At 37.0% G+C, this 22,505-nt stretch overlaps 1 protein-coding gene across 1 annotated transcript in view; it reads left to right on the forward strand.

The window, feature by feature from the left end:
* Positions 1–22,505, forward strand: part of LOC128070287 (transmembrane 9 superfamily member 2-like) — an 82,744-nt gene that overhangs the window by 22,333 nt on the left and 37,906 nt on the right. Inside the window, exons 7-10 of the mRNA XM_052663592.1 lie at positions 2,416–2,527; positions 18,540–18,619; positions 21,391–21,487; positions 22,184–22,316. Coding sequence (XP_052519552.1) covers positions 2,416–2,527; positions 18,540–18,619; positions 21,391–21,487; positions 22,184–22,316 — 422 coding nt within the window. The remainder of the gene's footprint in view (positions 1–2,415; positions 2,528–18,539; positions 18,620–21,390; positions 21,488–22,183; positions 22,317–22,505) is intronic.

The raw sequence follows: 22,505 nt of genomic DNA on the forward strand, positions 1-22,505 counted from the left end.
TCTTTTTTTTTTTTGGTCGTTTTTGGGTTTACCACACGGTTTGTGGGATTTTAGTCCTCCAACCAGGGGTTGAACCCGAGTCATAACCACTGGACACTCAGGGAAGTCCCTCTTTCCTCAACCTTTTAATATCAGAGGGCTCCAGAACTCCGTATTTGAGCTCTGCCTCTTTATTTATACTCACCTTGGTGATCTGACCCTGTCTCCTGGCATCAGATACCACAGTGACACTTAGGTCTCTGTGTGTGTGCTCAGTTGCTTCAGTCAAGTCCAACTCTTTGCTACTCTATGGACCGTAGCCCACCAGTCTCCTCTGTCCATGGGTTTCTTCAGGCACGAATACTGGAGAGGGTTGTCATGCCCTCCTCCAGGGGCTCTTCCTGACCTAGGATCAAACCCATGTCTACTGTGTCTCCTGCATTGGCAGGCAGATTCTTTACCACTAATGCCACCTGGGAAGCCCCTCTTAGGTCTCTAGACTTGTATATTTAGCTGTCTGTTTGCCACTTGGATGTCTAATAGGCATTTCCAACTTAACATGTCCCCAAATAATCTTCTAATCTTCCTTCCAAACCCACTTCTCTTGTTGTCTTCTCCATCTCAGTAGATGGCAACTATATCCTTCTAGTTGCTCAGATCCCCAAACCATGAAATCACCCTTGATTTCTCTTTATCATTCTTCCCTCATACCCTATATCTGGTCTAATCCTTTAGTATATCATGTGGCTCTGGCTTTTTTTTTTTTTTTTCTGGGCAGCACCATATGGCTTGTGGAATCTTAGTTACTAGACCAGGGATGGAACCCATGCTCCCTGTGATGGAAGCCCAGAGACCACCATGGAATTCCCCATGTGGCTCTATTTTAAAAACATATTTAGAATCCATCACTTCTCATCACCTCCAGCACTATCAGCTGGTCCAGAACATCGTCATACCTTACCTGGTTGTTGCAGAAACCTAGCTGGTTTCCTTGCTGCTACCCTTGTCTTCTCATAACCTTTTCTCAATACAGCATTCAGAGCATTCCTTTTTATTTATTTTTTTTTCATTTTAAACTTTTATTTTGTTTTGGGGTATAGATGGTTAACAATGTTGTCATAGTTTCAGGTGAATAGTGAAGGGACTCAGCCATACATATACATGACCCTTTTAAAATTTCAGCTCGTGTCAATCCTCCACTTAGAATCTTCCAGTGACTTCCCATTTCAGAGTAAAAGTTGAAGTTGTGAAAGTGGCATGGAAGGCCTTATACAATCCATATATAAGGCCTGTGGTTTAAAATAGGGCTTCTAACTTGATTAGAGACCTTTATAGAATTTTTACCACATAGTCTCTTATATGAAATGCAGATCTTCCCTGTACGGGGCTTAAGACCCATACTTCAGAGCATACTTGATATGCATTATCATGTAGTAATTTAATTTTTCCCTTCAGTGTGAAATGTTGACCTGTAGCCTTAACAATTATGATTTCTGTAATTCATAGCTATTTTAAAATGTATTTTGGCTTTAAATAGAATACGTTTATCCTACACTTGTAAGGGCACATTATGGACCAGACAGTAAGTAGGGTTACAAGAATGACTACAAAAGATGTGCACACCAATAACCTTTGCAGTTGTGAGTGAGTGGTTTGATTGTGCATGTATGTGTAAAGATAATAATCTCATCAGGATTGCATATTAATCTTTAGACAGAAACCACGGGGTAAACTGTATGTTGAGTTAACTAATTCAAAAATGAAGCAACATGGCTTCTCCTTTTGATTTTTCTCTCTCCCCTTTATTCTTTTATTTTTCAAGAAATGGAAGAGTCACTTTATTTCTGACCAGGCATTTGCTAGCTTCACCAGTTCTGTCTAGTTTCAAGCTTCTCTAGTTTTTGTTTTCCATCTTTGGATTTTAATAATCATTCTCTTTTTCAAACACAAAAGGTTCACATAGATATATCCTCAGGCCCTTTTATGGCTAAGCATGGCATTTTATATACAGTAGGCCCTCAAATCTCTGGGTGCTTATAAATATGATTTCTGTCTCATCTATTTGATTTTCTAACTATAGTTGAGGTTACAAGATAGATTTTTTTTTTTTTAGTATATAGAAGAGAGGGATGGGATGAAAGATGAAAAATAAAGCCATTTACTAATAGAAGGATTTAAAAAAATCTATCCACAGGCAAAGAGAAAGTTCTTAAGTATTGTGTTTTGGGCAGTATATTGAGTCTATTTGCATGTTAGAGACATTTAGAAACAAGAATATTTTAAATTGTAAAGAGTTTTAAATGCAGAATATAATGAAAGGCCCATTTTTATCAGCCTGCTGTTATTACATGCCCAAAGAGCCATGAATCAGAAATTTACAATTTCAATTTGATATAAAAATTCCCTTCCCTTCCTTTTCTCCCTCTCTTTTACTAGCTATAAACATGTAGATGAAAACCATCTAACTTGCAATGGAACCCCTATGGAAATCCCTGGAGACTATACAGATAAGTTGAACATCATCTACACTTATTCTGTGAAATTTGAAGTAAGTATTCCATGCCATAATCTTACTTTTTTTTTTCTAAATCAAGTATATAACTATCATATGAAATGAAAATAAAGTCGCTCAGTCGTGTCTGACTCTTTGCGACCCGATGGACTGTAGCCTACCAGGCTCTGCTGTCCATGGGATTTTCCAGGCAAGAGTACTGGAGTGGATTGCCATTTCCTTCTCCAGGGGATCTTCCCAACCCAGGGATCAAAGCCGGGTCTCCCGCACTGTAGGCAAACGCTTTACCGTCTGAACCACCAGGGAAGTCTTAATATTAAAGCCTTAATTTCTATCAATTGAAAGTTGTGTAGCGCACCTTAGGAGTCCAAGAAAGAAGATAAGTTCTTCATGTTAAAACCATTCAAAGGACAATCATTACAGGAATTGCTGTATGTAATCTACTACATTTCAGGTACCTTGCCAGGTACTTTACTTAGTCTTCATATTGAGGTTTGAATGAGGTACATGGGAAACCAGAGAGGTGTCACCTGGGGTTGGCAGACTGGCTGATTGCTCAAGTGAGACCTTAAAGGAAGAGTATCTTGTGGAAGAGACAAAGTCTAGTATAGTGAAAAGAGCAGACATATTGGACATTTGGACTGACCTGCAGTTCAAACTATGGCTTGGCCACTTACTAGCCACTTGTGCATAGGCAAGTCATGTGATCTCTGAGGCTCAATTTCTTCTCATGTTATTTCATCCTTATTTTCAGAATGCATAAAGCCCTTAGCATGATATAGAATAGGTCCTCAACATATAACATTTATTATTATTTGTACGTCTGGAATTATCCCTTTTGTGAGTAGCTATTTTTATAAAGATGGTATGTATTTTTGGTAAATAAGTAGATAGACTAATAACATTCTGGTGAATAATCTATCAGCTCTTTGAAGCCCATGTTTCCCAAAGGGTTTTCTGGAAACAAGTTCCTTCATATTTTATTCATTTTAGCTTTTTTCAAATTTTAGCTTTTTATTTTAAAAGGTGTTACATTAAAAAAAAGGATCTATGAGGAGGTTACTTTGGATAATGCTAGGTTAAACAATGTTAAAACAATGGCTTTAAGAGTATTCACTATGACAAACAGCATTGTAAATTTGCAAAAGATGATTATAACATGCAGCATTTCATATACTGTGGCAGAGCTCACGGGGATATCATTTTCTGTAGGAAAATACTGTGTGTGGTGCTAAAAAGTACACAACTTAGTACAATGGGATATTATATATACCATTTTCACTTACTGTGTATGTCATGGACATTTTTCCAGGTCAATGAATACAGAGTCACCACCTTCTTTTTATTGACTGCATAGCATATTTAATGTATAGGCTGTAATCGACTTATTTAGTGCCCTATTGATAAAAATCCAAATGTCTAATTTTTAATGCTTATAAACAGTGCTTTAATTAGCATCCTTTTTTATTTGTCTGATTATCTCCTTGCATTGAATTCCTAGAAGTAGGAATTTAGGTAACAGGGTATAAACATTAAAAAGATATATTTATTTGTTTGCCTGCGCTGGGTTTTAGTTGCAGCACACAGGATCTTTGATCTTTGTTGTTGCATGCAAGATCTTTAGTTGCAGCATGTGGGATCTAGTTCCCTTATCAGAGATCAAACCCGGGACCCTGTATTGGGAGCATAGAGTCTTAGCCACTGGACCACCAGGGAAGTCCCAGGGTGTACACATTTTGATAACACATTACCAAATTCTTCACAAAAAAGTTGCTAGGTTGTTCTCTAGCATGCTCAGCAATACTAGGTTTCTGTCAGTTTAAAAATCTTGCTTTAGAATTTTAATTCTGTGAGTATAACAAAGTGAGATAGATTCATACTAGGCAAACTCCTAAGGGTCCAATATATAAACCAGAACACCAATTTCATAATTTATTTGGAGAAATCTAAGTGCCTCGTTGACCACATCATTCATGTTAGCTGGTTAGCACATCTGCCTATGATAAAGAGATATGAGAAAACAAATATAAATAGAGTAGAATAAGTACAAAGTTTCTTGGTGAACATAGGACCCCAGAGAAAAAGGAAATCAAGTATTAAAAGATGTTATTCATATGGCACATGGACCAGATGTTCATATTCATGGGTCAGATACTCTTAGCCTTAGTATTAGAGGTACTTCCCCAGAAAATGAACACTGGGGCTTTCCTTTCATAGGGAAAACTTTTTATCACTATGTAGGTATATGTATTTCTCTTTATAGTTTTTCTTAAAGACTATGTGACATATTTTTGATTCAGCTTTGATTATACTTGATTTTATACAAGGCTTATTTCTTATAGCTTTGGATGTGCTTTCCTGAGACAAAACCCTAATCACCTTATTTGGGATCAGGTCTCAAATCTCTTTGAACACTTACAAATTGTGCTTGGTTTGTGTCATTTCTATAGATGGCCTGACAGCCATTATAACACAATTCTTCCTAATCTCATTCTCAAAGCAATTCCAGTTTGGGGATGCCTTGCTTTTGTCCCTATGTATCACCTAGAGTGGTTATCTCCATTTTATAAATGAGGATCCTGAAGCCCAGCGAGCTGAAGTAATTTTCTCCAGATCATAGCTAGCAGGAGGTGGAAGTGATATTCAAACTCAGGTCTGTTTGGCCCCAAACTCATAGTTTTTCCACTATTCCATTCTCGCTTTCTATATTAAAGGTCTATTATATTTTCTGCCTACAGAGTTACTGTAAAGAAAATGAGAAGCGTTTATGTTAGAGAGGTATGTGTGTACTTTGAGTCATCCAGCTAGAGGTCAGGATTACTTGATCCTACATCCTGCAGTTTACCCAAAATACAATTGGTGAAAACAGGCAATTTACCAGTCCAATAAGTATAGTCCAGTCTTCTAATCTCTGGATGAAACACAGAAGTGTAATCTGGGAAAAGGAATGAAGTACACCCTGAAGAAATTAAAATAACCTTTCCCTAGTGATTGAAAATAGTATTCCAACTCCAAGCTATTATCAGAAGTAGATTGAAGAGTGGAAGCTCTTATACATTTTTATCACTTATCAATTGGCTATTAAAACTAAGTGTAGGATGGTAACAGACTTATTTGTGGTGATCATTTTGAAATGTATAGAAATATTGAATCACTATGTTGTGTAACAAGAACTGACAGAGTTGTAGGTCAATTATACTTCAAAAACAAACTCAGAGAAAGAGATTAGATTTGTGGTTACTAGAAGCAAGGGATGAGGGGAGGGAGGAATTAAATAATGGTGGTCATAACTACAAACTTGGATTTATAAGATAAATAAGTGCTTGGGATATAATGTACATCATGATAAATATAATTAATGCTGTATGTTATATATGAAAGTTGGGAGTAAATCCTAGGAGTTCTGATCATAAGGAAAACATATTTTTAAATTTCTTTAATTTTGTATCTATGTGAGATGATGGATGCTCACTAAACCTATTCTGGTCATGATTTCATGACATATGTTAAGTCCCATCATTATGCTGTACACCTTAAATGTATACAGTGCTGTATATCAATTATACTCAGTAAAACTGGAAGAAAAAATAATAAAATAAAAAAATTTAAGTGTAAGAATGCTTATGTTTACAGGAAATGTCAAGGGAAAGCACATCTAAACTGAAGTTTAGACTCAAGCCAGAGGCCTACATGGTATGGTGTTAGTGGTCTGTCTGCCTGTTAGGAAGCAACTGTGGCAGTCAAAAGAGCTAAAGTGCAAGTTTAGATGCAGCTATAGCATATGGGGCTTTTGGGGGAATTGCCTTATTTGGGGTTAGGTCTCAACTTCTTGTTCCTTAACTTTCCTTAATCCTTGGAGCTATTTCAGAAGAGGAATTTTCCTTCCCATTGAAACTCATTTAAGGTGCTTAGAAGGCCTGTGGCTTCCAGATGTGGTACAATGGAAAGAACCAGACAAACCCAAGGTCTGAATCCTGGCTTTGACATTTCTTAGCTGTGTGAACTTGGGCAGGTTACATTGAGCCTATATTTCCTGATCTGTAAAGTGGGGATAAAATAGTCACCTCATGTGATTGCTAGCAGAGATAAGTGAACAAACATAAAATATTTAGCACAGCTCCTAGCCAGTAAGTAGACACACAGGGTTTCCTATGCCTTCTCTCAGATACAGGACCACTTGCTTTACAAATGTCTTATACAAAAGTAGCTCATAGGTGCAGAGTACACTTATACAGTGAGAATACACTAAGCCACAAGATTCTTTTTTTGCCTTTACTTAATTGCTTTTAACCACAATATTCTGTATCTGAACACCAGAAAGTTGCTGTTACAGTTGTGGGGAGGGTGCCAGGAAGAGTGGTTATGAATATCTCTGATGGTGCTGTTTCTTTATTTTCTGTCTTGGGTTGAAAATGTTTGTGTTTTTTAAAAATTTTTTTACCCAGTGATAATCATACATATCAACATGTCCCAAAGTGCATTCCCAAGAATGCTAGTCAAATAAGTTTGGAAAATGCTACTTTCTACTGTCTGCTTTTGTAGCTTCACAAAGCACTTGAGTGTTTGATGTTTTTTAGTTGCTATGTTGGACTCTTTTCAACCCCATGGACTGTAGCCCACTAGGTTCCTCTGTCCATGGGATTTCCCAGGCAAGAATACTGGAGTGGGTTGCCATTTTCTTCTCTAGGAGACCTACCCGACTCCGGGATCAAACTCACACTCCTGCTTGGTAGGCAGATTTTTTTTACTGCTGAATTACCTCTGAAGCCCACATGAGTGTTTTAAAGTCTCCTAATAGAGAAACCTCTGACTGAGTCTGACTCAACAGTTTAGAATCATCTTTGACTATGGAGTACTAGTCTGGAGTAACATTTATATCCCACTGCAGATTCTACTTTGTGTACACTAGGTGTATACGGTTGTTGTGTCTTATAGTAGCTTACAAGATTCTATTAAACTAGAAATTTTTACTTTTTAAATTAAAAAATTATTGAACTATAGTTGATATACAATATCATGTAAGTTTCAGGTGTACAGCACAGAGATTCAGTTACACACACACACACACACACACACACACACACACATATATATATATATTCTTTTTTAGATTCTTTCCCCTTATAGGTTATTAAATAATAGCGAGCATAATTTCCTGTGCTATTTAGTAGGTCCTTGTCAGTTGTTTTAAGTTAAAAAAAAAAATTATAGTGGTAATTCATGTTCATTGTAAAAATATAGAAAGATCACAAAATGAAAATAAAAGTCATTTAGAATACCACTGTGTGCTGAGAACCACCATGAAAATTTTGGTGTATGGAATTAAGAGATAATTCTGAAATCAGACAGCTGGGTTTGAATTCCTGTTTTTTACCACTACCTACTACACTAGGTCTTGCCTACCATTTACTTATCTCTTCAATCTTTAGTTTCTTCATTTGTAAAACGGGGTCGATAATAGTAATTATCTACATCACAGGGGTGAAATTTAAACAAGGAAATATAACTAAAGGCACGTGGTATAGTTTCTGACACAAAGAAGGAGCTCAAACAACGCTTGCTACTAGCAGTATCCTTAGGTTGTGAGAATCGGATGAGCTACATTGTTTCGTAACCTGCCCTTTTAACTTAACCATATAATGTAAACACTTGCCATATGATTAAATTTTCTTCTGCATTATTTAAATGTAAACTTGGTGAGATTATATTATTTTAAATTTAATATTATGAAAATTAAAGTTCAATTCTCTACAATAAATCATATTGAACCTATAACATAGCTTTCAGTGGAAAATGAGCAGCTGTGTACTTAATTATCATTTATCGAATTGCTTCAGTGGGAATGACAGAATTTGAAAATGAGTCTCTTTTTCTGGATTTCCCTGGTGGTTCAGTGGTTAGGACTTCTTGCTTCCAATGCAGGGGGCACAGGTTCAGTCCCTCTTTGGGGAATTCAGATCCCACATGCCAGACAGTGCAGTAAAGAGAGAAAAAAAAGAAAATAAGTCTCCTTTCATCCTCCAACTAAATAATTGATTCAGGTCAATAATTGATTAAAGGATATTAAAACTGTAGATGACTGAGTGCTGGAGAAACTGGGTTATTCTCACAGTGACAAAGTAGCACTCCACAGATTATTTTCTAATTGTAAATGGGAAAATATAAAAATAAATGGATAAAATAAATGTGATAAATAGGAATTCATACTGATCTCTCTGACCTCAGTGGTCATGCTAGCCCTCTCCCCTTGCTGATCTGTAACTTCTTTCTCCGATATTGAGAAACCTGGCTCCCATTATCCACAAGTTCAGTTCAGTTGCTCAGTCGTGTCCTACTCTTTGCGACCCCATGAACCACAGCACACCAGGCCTCCCTGTCCATCACCAACTCCTGGAGTCCACCCAAACCCATGTGCATCGAGTCGGTGATGCCATCCAACCATTTCATCCTCTGTTGTCCCCTTCTCCTCCCACCCTCAATCTTTCCCAGCGTCAGGGTCTTTTCAAATGAGTCAGCTCTTCACATCAGGTGGCCAAAGTATTGGAGTTTCAGCTTCAACATCAGTCCTTCCAATGAACACCCAGGACTGATCTCCTTTAGGATGGACTGGTTGGATCTCCTTGCAGTCCAAGGGACTCTCAAGAGTCTTCTCCAACACCACAGTTCAAAAGCATCAATTCTTTTGCGCTCAGCTTTCTTTATAGTCCAACTCTCACATCCATACACTGGAAAAACCACAGCCTTGACTAGACAGACCTTTGTTGGCAAAGTAATGTCTCTGCTTTTTAATATGCTGCCTAGGTTGGTCATAACTTTCTTTCTAAGGAGTAAGTGTCTTTTAATTTCATGGCTGCAGTCACCATCTGCAGTGATTTTGGAGCCCAGAAAAATAAAGTCAGCCACTGTTTCTTCTGTTTTCCCATCTATTTGCCATGAAGTGATGAGACTGGATGCCATGATCTTCGTTTTTTGAATGTTGAGCTTTAAGCCAACTTTTTCATATGAGTTTATATAATGATTTTGTTCAGAAGTTACTGAAGGATGGGACCATAATGATTAATATTTGAATGAAGACCTTTTATTCATCTGTTTATATAACAAATATTTTTGAGGGTCTGTTATGTTCTTGGGCTTCTCTGGTGGCTTGGCAGTAATGCAATGCAGGAGACATAAGAATTACACTTAGAAGAAAGGGAAGATGTAAATCTAGTCCAGTATTATTGATGTCTCTAGTTGGTGACATGGTGCTTCCCTGGTGGCTCAGTGGTAAAGAATCTGCCAGCCAATGCGGGAGATGCGGGTTCGATCCCTGGGTCAGGAATCCCTGGAGGAGGGCATGACAACCCACTCCAGTATTCTTGCCTGGGGCATCCCATGGACAGAAGCCTGGCAGGCTACAACTGTTTGACACAGAGTTGGACACAACTGAGCAACTTGGCATACATGATTATGTGCCTAGCATGGGAATTTTTATAAAGTACCTAGTTTAACTTTATTTTTCATACTTAACTTTGAAGGCAGGTATTTTAAATCTCCATTTTTTTTGGCCTCTTGGCTTGCAGAATCTTAGTTCCCCAATCAGGGATTGAACCTGGGCCACAGCAGTGAAAGTGCTGAGTCCTAACCACTGGACCACCTCTAAATCTTCATTTTATAGACTGTAAAACCGAGACTCATAAAGTCACTTGCCCAAGGTCACAAATGTAAAGGATTATAAATCTAGATTAAGTTGGCTACAGAATCCAGGCTCCTGAAACAGCCACTTTAATGGTGTGAGTTTATTTTTATTTTTTATCTCTTTATTTTTTGGCATGTGGAATCTTGCTTCCCTGACTGCCAGGGAAGTCCCCAAGGTATGAGTTTACAATGGGAAGGAACTATGCCTGGCAACAAAGAGTGGTGACAGGAGGGCTTTACAGACAGCCCCCAGGGGAGGGTGGGGCTCTGGTGGGAAGACAGTGTCTAGAGGCCAGCAGGCCCTGGGGCATCCAGAAGGCAAGGCCCTGGGGGGCTGGTGGAGGGGCTGGATTGGTTCCCAGAAGCCCCAGGGTTCTGGTGGGCAGGGGAGGCCAGATCCCACCATCCAGGCCCAGGCTGGGAAGAACTCCCAGGTGCTAGGAAGGCTTTTTAAGAGAGAGGCCTTGAGCTAGTCCTTGAAGGATGCTGAGGATGGTTTGGATAGCACGGGTAGAATGTGCAAGGCATTTTGGGAAAGGTCATAGACTGAGTTAAAAGACCTGGAATTTAGGAATTTGGAAGGGGGCTAGAGGAAGGGCTTTCCAGGTGAGAATGTAGTGTAAGTGGGGAACAGTGAATAGATTTGTCTGAAAGAAATTTTTTCATTTGTTTATTCACTCAGCAATAGGTAATAAGTGCATCTTAGGTGCCAGATGTTAAGTCCTGGGTATATAAAGGCCAAAAAGATTCAGTATAACACCCGAGACTTTAATTGTTTATATGTAAACAGTATTTGTAGAAAGGTTAGAAAGATACATTTGAGACACATTTTGAATGGCCTTGAATGCCGGGCTAAGGTATTTTTGCTCATCATATTTTACTTTAGAAAACTTACTGTTTATAGTTCAGTTCAGTTACAGTTCAGTCTCTCAGTTGTGTCTGACTCTGCGACCCCATGAATCGCAGCATGCCAGGCCTCCCTGTCCATCACCAACTCCCGGAGTTCACTCGGACTCACGTCCATGGGAGTCGGTGATGCCACCCAGCCATCTCATCCTGGGTCGTCCCCTTCTCCTCCTGCCCCCAATCCCTCCCAGCATCAGAGTCTTTTCCAATGAGTCAACTCTTCGCATGAGGTGGCCAAAGTACTGGAGCTTCAGCTTTAGCATCATTCCTTCCAAAGAAATCCCAGGGCTGATCTCCTTCAGAATGGACTGGTTGGATCTCCTTGCAGTCCAAGGGACTCTCAAGAGTCTTCTCCAACACCACACTTCAAAAGCATCAATTCTTCGGTGATCAGCCTTCTTCACAGTCCAACTCTCACATCCATACATGACCACAGGAAAAACCATAGCCTTGACTAGACGGACCTTAGTCGGCAAAGTAATGTCTCTGCTTTTGAATATACTATCTAGGTTGGTCATAACTTTTCTTCCAAGGAGTAAGCATCTTTTAATTTCATGGCTGCAGTCACCATCTGCAGTGATTTTGGAGCCCCCCAAAATAAAGTCTGACACTGTTTCCACTGTTTCCCCATGTATTTCCCATGAAGTGATGGGACCGGATGCCATGATCTTCGTTTTCTGAATGTTGAGCTTTAAGCCAACTTTTTCACTCTCCTCTTTCACTTTCATCAAGAGGCTTTTTAGCTCCTCTTCACTTTCTGCCATAAGGGTGGTGTCATCTGCATATCTGAGGTTATTGAGATTTCTCCCGGCAATCTTGATTCCAGCTTGTGTTTCTTCCAGTCCAGCGTTTCTCATGATGTACTCTGCATGTAAGTTAAATAAGCAGGGTGACAATATACAGCCTTGACGTACTCCTTTTCCTATTTGGAACCAGTCTGTTGTTCCATGTCCAGTTCTAACTGTTGCTTCCTGACCTGCATACAGATTTCTCAGGAGGCAGGTTAGGTGGTCTGGTATTCCCCTCTCTTGAAGAATTTTCCACAGTTTCTTGTGATCCACACAGTCAAAGGCTTTGGCATAGTCAATAAAGCAGAAATACATGTTTTTCTGGAACTCTCTTGCTTTTTCTGTGATCCAGCGGATGTTGGCAATTTGATCTCTGGTTCCTCTGCCTTTTCTAAAACCAGCTTGAACATCAGGGAGTTCATGGTTTATGTATTGCTGAAGCCTGGCTTGGAAAATTTTGAGCATTACTTTACTAGCATGTGAGATGAGTGCAATTGTGCAGTAGTTTGAGCATTCTTTGGCATTGCCTTTCTTTGGAATTGGAATGAAAACTGACCTTTTCCAGTCCTGTGGCCACTGCTGAGTTTTCCAGATTTGCTGGCATATTGAGTGCAGCACTTTCACAGCATCATCTTTCAGGATTTGAAACAGCTCAACTGGAATTCCATCACCTCCACTAGCTTTGTTCGTAGTGATGCTTTCTAAGGCCCACTTGACTTCACATTCCAAGATGTCTGGCTCTAGATTAGTGATCACATCATCATGATTATCTGGGTCGTGAAGATCTTTTGTGTACAGTTCTTCCGTGTATTCTTGCCACCTCTTCTTAATATCTTCTGCTTCTGTTAGGTCCAGACTATTTCTGTCTTTTATCGAAGATTTTTTTGATTTTACTCTAATCACATTAATTTTAGCTATGTATCTGTGTATGTGAGTTATATAAGCTTTAGCTGTGGGCTAGCTTGAGACCCTAGCCACATATATAGATTTTTTTTTTGCAAGATGCATTCCTGATTTTCAGGCACCATGGACCAATAACTGAATTTGAGAATCAGAGAATTTTGGTACTGGTTTACTTCAAACTCATACTTGACTTTGAGCAAGTTCATTTTCTTTTCTGTACTTCACTTTCCCCATAGTAAAGTGAGGGAATGGAGCTGAATCAGTAGTTCTCAACCCTATCAGATTAATATCTTCTTTTAATAACAAATGTTTTATCCTTCTCCCTTTACTCTTGTAAAATAATTTTAATAGATACTAGATAATTAGACTTGTCTTACACATCATTTCAAGAGACATCAGTATAACACTACAACTATAATATAAAGGAGAAATAAAAAATTAATTTTTAATAAGATATATTTCAGTCATTGTTAGATGCTTGCACCTATGTGTATTCATGTGTGTGTGCATGCTCAGTCGTGTCCCACTCTATGGGACCCTATGGACTACATACAGCCTACCAGGTTCTTTGGTCCATGGGATTTTCCTGGCAAGAATACTGGAGTAGATTGCAATTTCCTCCTCCAGGGACCTATGTGTATAATCATTGTAAATATGATATATATGAATACAGATGAATATGAGACTATTGTATATTGGTGGCTCAAATATCACATCTTTCTAAAGGATGCCATGATTTTCTGAAATGTTGATCAATTTTAATAAAGTTTCAAGCCAAACAGTACCGTTTTCCCTCAATTTACATGGTAGTTGCATTCCTGGGGGAAAAATAAATGTATATTAACTTGCCTGCTAATGCAGCAGATGCTGTAGACAAGAGTTTGATCCCTTGGTCAGGAAGAGCCCCTGGAGGAGGGTATGGGAACCAACTCCAGTATTCTTGCCTGGAGATTCACATGGACAGAGAAGCCTGGTGGGTCACGGTCCATAGGGTCACAAAGAGTTGGACACGACTGAAAAGATTTAGCACACAAAAATATTTTAATTGTAAACTGAAGTTAGAATCTAGCTGCAGGTAATCATAAGCAGTTTTTCACTCACATACATGGCGGATGGGGGCTTTTGGAAATTGTTCTCAATTCTTTGTGTGGGTCTTCCAGTGCCCTGCAGGACGTCTGGCATTCTACTCTGCTTCTAATTCCAGTAGTATCCTCGCGTCGTTTCATTATGTCCCCTAGAGGGTGCTGTTCTCCCTGTTGAAAACAACTAGACTAAAAGAAGCTCTAGTTGCCTGCCCCTTGATTCTTTGATTCCCTGCAGGTGTTTTTACTGAGTGAAACCCATCATATACTGGGTCCTGAATCAAGAACTCTCATCTATATTTCTGCCTTTGCTTCTTGTGATTTCATTAGAAAGAGCATTAAAGACCTGCCTACCTCATATGCTTTTATGTCTTATAAAATATTTTGAAACTCTGGGATGTAAAGATGCAGAATAATTAATTTTAAATAGATTTAAAAAATGGGTTCCACCATTTAGTTATCTTTTTACATTTGTCATTTTGTCTCAAATGTGCCTTAGGATTTTAAAATAATTTCTTATTGTCTTATGGAGGAGGAATATGTGTTGTGGACTGTTATTTCCAGCAGATGGCAATGTTTGGTGCAAAAACTACTTGATTTAACAACTGCAGATTTTCTAGGCTCTCTTTGTACTTAAAAGCCAAACTTCATCATGTGTATTTGAAAGTATCTCTCTTTTTTTACATTTTATTTTTTCTTCCAGTTTTATTGAGCTATAATTGATATACATGCCATGGTATGAGTTTAGGGGCTTCCCAGGTGGTGCAGTGGTAAAGAATTCTTCTGCCAATGCAGGAGATGCAAGAGATGTGATTCAATCCCTTTGTCAGGAAAACCCCCTGAAGGAGGGCATGGCAACCCACTCGAGTATTCTTGCCTGGGAAATGCCATGGACAGAGCAGTCTGGTGGGCTACGGTCCATGGGGTCACAGAGTCGGACACAACTGAGCGACTGAGCACTGTATGAGTTTAAGGTGTACAGCATTATGGTTTGACTTATGTCATGAGATGATGATCACAATACGTTTAGTGGACATTCATCATCTCATATAGATACAAAATTAAAGAAATAGCAAAGCAATATTTTTTCCTTGTGATGAGAACTCTTGGGATTTACTCTTTTAACAACTTTCATATGTAACATACAGCAGTGTTAATTATATTTAACATGTTGTACATTACATCCCTAATACTTGTTTACCTCATAACTGGAAATTTGTCCCTTTGACCACCTTCATCTAATTCCCCCTCTCCCCATTTCCACCTCTGGTAACTACAAATATGATCCCTTTTTCTGTGGATTTATTTGTTTGTTGGTTTTGAAGTATAATTAACTTACAATACTATGTTAGTTCTTGTTTGTTACAAAACAGTGATCTGATATTCCTATCCATTTTAAAATGATCACCACGATAAGTCTAGTTACCATCTGTCACCATACAGAGGTATTACATAATCATTGACTAGATTCCTCACCCTGTACATTTCATACTTGTGACTCATTTATTTTGCAACTGGAAGTTTGGACCTTTTAATTTCCCTCACTTATTTCACTCCTTGTTAAAAGGCTTGATATGCGTTAACTTGCTTAAGGCAGTGGACAGTAGTCTGGTGAAGAAATGCATGCAATTCAAATTTTGACAAATTAAGTCACACTTTGGTATAATAACAGTATTTTAATAATAAAATGGCTAAGACAAATGCTTTCATGCAATGAATATCTATCCCTGAATTTGTCAGTCTGTAAATTCAGATTTTCTAAAAATAATTTAGAAACAATTTCATACTACAGAAAAATTGCTAAAATAACACAAAGAACTCTTGTAGTCCCTTTAACTAGATACTCCAATGTTTAACATTTTACTTCATTTGCTCCATTGTTCGCTCTTCTCTCTGTGTCCATTATCATTAGTCTTTCTGTGAATCCTTTGAGAGCTAGATGTTGTCTCATCACCCCTAAATCTGCCAGAGTGTCTTTCCCTAAAACAAGTATACAACTGTGCAAACCAGGAATCAATATTGGCATTACAGCATTACATTACCATCTGATTCATATCTATCCATTCAGATTTCACCAGCTGGCCAACAATGTCACTTTTCCCCTTTCTAGTTTAGTATCCTTTCCAGGATTACATGTTATATTTAGTTTTTGATCTCCTCCAATCTGGGCCAGTTCTTCAGTCTTTCATTATGTTTCATATTCTTGAAAATTTTGAAGAGTACAGACCTTACATTCTGTAGGATGACCATCAACCTGGGTCTGTCTGATGGTTCTTCATGACCAGGCTCAGGCCATGGATTCTCAACAGGAAGACTGCAAAATGATACCTCACATCAGTAGATACAAAATGTCAACCTGACCTTTCATAGATGATGTTCATCATGAACACTGAGTCATCAGGTGTTAGCTAAAGTCTACTGGTGAATTAAAAGTCATTTTAATTAAAATCCATCATTTCCATTTTTTTAAAAGCAGAGTACATTGACTTTCTTTATACCTATCCCCCACACTTCACAAAAAAACATAGATACCTAATTTTATTATTTTTTTCTGGCCATTTAAAAGTTTTTTGAATTATAAAAGTATGATAATACATCTATAGGAGACTTGGAAAATATAGAACAAAGTTACTTATAGTTCCATTATATATTACAATTATTTTTAAGTAGATAAATTAAGATTGTTAGTTGGAGCTTCAATATCAAACTCTCAAACATTAATAGGATGAATAGATAGAAAAGTAGAAGGATATAGCAGACCTGAAAAATACTATGAACCAATTTAACATAATTAAGATTTATACAATTTTCACACAACAGCAGGATACAAATTCTATTCAAGTTCCCATAGACTATAAGTCAGGAGACACTAGAACATATCCATGGACATAAAACAAGGTGCAAAATGTCATGGTCTAAAAGTATTGAAATCATACAGAGTCTGTTTTCTTATCACTGGAATTATTTTAGAAATCATTATCAAAAGATATTTGAAAATAAACCACATATTTTCAAGTGCAATGTGACATTTACCAGGAGAGATCTTTGACTTAGCCATTGAAAGCCTCAAAGAAGTTAAAAGACTGAAGAAACACAGTGGGTGATTGCAGAGAAGAAAGCATTTAAGTGAGAAATTAATATTAAAATGAGAAATTAATATTAAAGATACTTAAAAAACCCTGTTTTTTAAAAATTAAATATCCGCTTTTTAAATGATGGGTGCAGATACCAAATTTTAAATAATAAGTCATTTCAAATATAATTTGGTCAATTTGTTACCTGTGTTTTCCTTTTGCTAAGATCATACCATTAATTTAAGGGGTAATAATACCACATTAATCGTTTAAATGTTTATCAGGGATTATCTTTTAAGATATTCATTTATTGGGGCTATTTTATAATAAAGCAATTGAAAGGTTGAGTTTGATCATACATCAGCAGAAACAACTGGTGATTATATTTTCTTAGGTTTTAATAAGTATTGAGAACCACAATATTAAAAAACTTTTTATCAGTTTGTTGCTGAAACATTTCAAAATACTTAACGTACAAAAGTAAAGTATTAGAATATTCTGTAAGAAATAGTGACAGAAATTGAATACTGTTTTCTAAGTAAACAAAATACTGTAACAATAAACCTATTTGCAGTTGGTGGATTTGGTGTGTTGTGAAGTAAGTTGTCTTATAGTTCAAAATTTTAGTTCAATTTAAATAATAATATTGACAATACTTATATTTGGTGAAGGCTTCAAACCATATAGAAAATGTATAAGTAAAATTCTGCCTTCCTTTACTACCCTTCCCCTAATTTCTAGTCTCTTCCTCCAAAAGTATAACCGTTGTTTTTTCTTCCAGAAAAATGTTTGCATCTACAAAATATGTATATTTTTTTGAAGGGGGAATAGAATCTTGCTGTACATACGTGTCTTACTATGTACTTTTCACCTTTATTTTTTCATTTAATGCTATTTCATAGACATGTCATCACCTAGAGATGCACATCATTCTTTTTAATGGTTACATAGTATTTCTTAGCATGAATTACCATAGTTTGTTTATTCCTATTCTGATGGGAATTTTTGGTTGTTTTTAGGTTTTTAAATTTAAAAACAAACCACAGTGACTCTCATTATATATGCCTATGAAGTTTCAATTAAGATGAAAATGTGGTCTGGACAAAAGGAAATGAAGTATGGGGTAGATTTAGGGTGACAGAAAAATAGCAAAAGGGTGCTATTATTTCTGATGAATAGTAAACTAAATTTTTTTTCCTAGTCCCTTTTTGAAATGAGATAGTGAAGTGAAGTTGCTCAGTCTTGTCCGACTCTTTGTGACCCCATGGACTGTAGTCTACAAGGCTTCTCCGTCCATGGGATTTTCCAGGCAAGAGTACTGGAGTAGGTTGCCATTTCCTTCTTTAGGGAATCTTCCCAACCCAGGGATCGAACCCAGGTCTCCCGCATTGCAGGCAGATGCTTTCCCATCTGAGCCACCAGGGAAGCCTGAAATGATATAGGGTATCAGTAAATAAAAGTAAGATGAAAATGTCAGGCTAGATTGCATGATTCCATGAAGTTAGCAGTAAAGAAACGGAGAATGTACAGGCAGAATAACTTTCTGTTTTAGGATTATAACCTTTAATAAAAGGTCATTTAAAGTTTGATCATGTGATTTTTGTATTTTTGTTTTTAGGAAAACAAACAGATCAGGTGGGGTTCTAGGTGGGATTATATTTTGGTGTCCATGTCTCATACCAGAATTCAGTGGTTTAGGTAAGCACTTTATGAAGTAAAGAGTAAGTAGCTTCATGGTGGGAAATGTATATACACACACACATATATATGCATATGTATATTTTAAAAATTATTTTGTTACCAGAGATTATCTTTTGTTCCTTCCAGTTTTATTGAGATATAATTGACATATAGTAGTATAAGTTTAAAGTGTGCAGCATAATGATCTGACTTGCATTGATGACCACACTAAGTTTAGTGAGTATCAGTGATCTCCTATAGATACAAAATGAAAGAAATGTAAAAAATTTCCCCTCAGTGATGAAAACTCCTAGTATTTACAGTCTTAACTACTTTCAGTATAACGTATATTAGTGTTAATTATATTTATCACATTGTACATTATATCTCTAGTACTTATTTATTTTACAACTGCAAGTTTGTACCTTTTAATTACTTCACCCAATTCCCTTTCCCCCAACCCCCTATCAGAGATGATCTTGAGTGACAGTTTTTCTTCTCTCTGGCTAATTTCTCCTCTTCTCCTCCCCCACTTCTCTCCATACACAAAGAGAAACAAAAAGGAAAATCTGTTGTAAATATACTAATGTTTATGCTCAAGGGAAAGAGAAGGCTGAGATGTCCAAGAGATAGCATGTCTGCGTGTAAAGAGTAATACATGCTGGGAAGTAGGCAGGATAGGACTGCGATAGTGGACCCTGTGCAGAAGATGGAAGGAAAACAGGACAGATGCTTTCATTTGTGGGGTCAGAAAGTCTGAACAAAGTAGAGTGTAGGAAAAGCAGTAACCAGCTGGGGTGGAGGAAGGTAAAGATGTCATGGAACACTGGGAAGAGAGCAGAGAAAGATGAAAAGATTACAGATGAGAAACCAAAGCACTGCAAGTGGTCACTTAATCAAGGCAAGTCATTTAGATGAGACAGTTGTGTGGAGATAATGTCTGTGAGTGAAGGTCGATTCATTCTCCAGGTGTTTTTTTTCATCCCTATTAGGATGCCAAGCACTAGGGGAGGTGGTCAGACATGGCAGTGAATAAGGCACACAGGCTTCTGCTTGCAGGAAGCTTACATTCTAGTGGATTCACAGTGAAGGGACTTGATTCCTCAGGAATCTTCAACAGGGTCAAACCACAGCATTAGAAGTCCTTCATGACTGTAGAAGGAATAGTTTCAACATGAAACTGAAGGATGGACCAACTGAGAATGTGATGATTGAGGCTTTCCTAAAGTGCTGACAGCGAGCATAGGATCTTCAGTTAGTAACTTAGGAGACTGATCAGAGAAGCTGATGAGAAATAGATGAAACTGTACTTCTCCCCCTTCATCTCTTATAATAAAGCAGTTTTGGATGGAAGAAGACTATAAAGGTAAAGATGAAAGTAAGGAAGGGTATAATTCTATGAGTATGGTCTTCTGAGGTGATGATTTTCCTTATACGGCCATTGCCTTTGTTTTAAAAAAAAATATTTTATTTCGGGATGGAGGACACATGTACACCCATGGCTGATTCATTTCAACGTATGGCAGAAACCACCACAATATTGTAAAGTAATTAGCCTCCAAGTAAAATTAATTAATTAAAGAAATATTTTATTGGTGTACAGTTGCTTTACAATATTGAGGTAGTTTCTGCTGTACAGCAGAGTGAAGCAGCTATGTGTTTACATATATCCCTTCTTTTTTGGATTTCCTTCCCGTTTAGGTCACCACAGAGCACTGAGTAGGGTTCCCTGAGCTAACAGTAGGTTCTCATTAGTTATCTCCTTTATTTTTTAAAATTTCATTTTATTGAAGTATAGTTGATTTACAATGCTATTGCCTTTAAAGTGAGAATAGCTCCCATTCTCCTCCTCCTCCTATTTCTATCCTCACTCTTCCTTCTCCTCTACCTCCTTCTCCTCCTCATTATAATGATCATATCTTAACTTTTCTAGAAAATCTTTGTTGGGGCAATAGTCCATGTCCCATTTTGTTACACCCCCAAGGAGTCTCTTCAAATAAAATTTATTTAAATAGTTTCTTTAAAGGGGTCATGAAAGGAAAGGGCATCTAGATCAATGGTGGGGCTAATCTCTAGTATTAATATTTATGATATAACAATAAATGTACTTTAGTTTCTGTCTTGAGCTAATTTACTTATGACATTTAGCAGACATTTTAGACATCTTAGCGGCATTTTTCTACAACAGTGCTGGTCTTTTCAGAGATTCTGGTGAAACTTTTAAAAATGTGTCCAGATTTGGCTGGGTGGTGGGATGGCTGAAGGTCTTGGTTTTCATTTGGACATAATTTTTAAGATTCAGTTTTGGAACCAGTAAGAGCTGGTCCATGGGATCTTTACTCTGAAACTTGATAAAGACTTGATAAAGTTAAAAGCCTTGATCCATCTAAGGATCCACCTAAGGACAGTCAGCCAGTCATCAATTTAACCTTGACTCCTGGTCTTCCATTCTCAGTTTCATGTTCTGGAACTAAGTTTACGTTCCTGATCTTTTTCATTTCCCCTTGTTTATTTTTGGGAATGTACTCTTAAAAAGTTGTAAAATAACCTTAAGAATAGTGTTGCTTCTATTGCTTAATTGGAAATGAACTTTTGTGATAGAACTTTAAGTTCATTTAATATATTGAGGTATTATCCAAATGTATTAGCCTTTGATCCAAATTTAACTTTAGAAAACTGATTGACATGATAATTTGAATGTCTTTTACATGTGCACGGATTTTCGTTTTTACTGTTCAAATAAGAAATCTGAGGTTTAACTTCTATTTTTCCTTCTTTCCATTTTCCAGTATCTTGAATTCATTTGTCATTGTGCTCTTCTTAACTGGAATGGTGGCTATGATCATATTAAGAACTCTCCACAAAGATATTATCAGATATAATCAGGTTTGTTTTCCTGTAAATAAAAATGTACATATTTGATTCATGCTTTGCCCAGTTCTCAAGGTTATGTTTCTACTTAGAGTATAGTACCTTGAATACAACACATTTTAATGTCTAGTAATTTTGCATATTGTGCTGAATCAAAGTATAGAGTCTTGTGTAGATTCTTAAAAAGTATAGGTAAGTTTATTAGAGAGTTATTTGCTATCAACTCTTTGGTTATATATCTTTCCATGTTCTGATCTTTCAAAATATCATTATTTAAGATTTCATTAATTTGGAACATGAGAATATGTACAAAACATTGCAAAATAATACAATTTAGGGCAAATTTAGTTTTATCTAATTTATACTCTTTTGACTCATAATCATTTATGTATTGATGAATTTTTAATTTCTATAGAATTAGTTGAATTCTTTTTTGTATGTTAAATCATGTTGCTTTCTCCATGAAAATCAAGCCAGTTGTGTGCTCTACATAATTAACACACTCCCTTCAGTGCAAAACTTAGAGAATGGCTCATTTGTATGGCAGGATCACATACCTGCCAGAGACTTACTTTATCCAAAATGAGCCATTAGTTTGTCTTTAGAGGAAAATTAGTTTTCCGCTAACATTCAGAGCTCTTGTAACTTTCTGTCATAATAACTCCTGTGTTTATTAAAAACACTCCTGTGTTTATTATTTCTCTTATGCAGGAAGATATCCAGAAGGATTATGGTTGGAAGCTTGTTCATGGGGATGTATTCAGACCTCCAAGGCATGGAATGTTGCTATCAATTTTACTGGGTCAAGGAACACAAGTTTTGATTATGACATTTATTACTTTATGTGAGTAGGCTCAGATCAATATGTGTCATCTTCAACATTCTGACATAGGTTAAACTTCGATTCATGTGTACAAAAGAACTTTGAAAATTCCACCCTAAAGTTTAAGGAAATGTGTAGTTTATAGTGTATTTTAATGAGTATTTGTAGTATATTTAAAATAAAGTTTGTATTTTAAGGATATGAGTCTGA

This window comes from Budorcas taxicolor, chromosome X (genome assembly GCF_023091745.1).
Source record: "Budorcas taxicolor isolate Tak-1 chromosome X, Takin1.1, whole genome shotgun sequence".
Lineage (NCBI taxonomy): Eukaryota > Metazoa > Chordata > Mammalia > Artiodactyla > Bovidae > Budorcas > Budorcas taxicolor.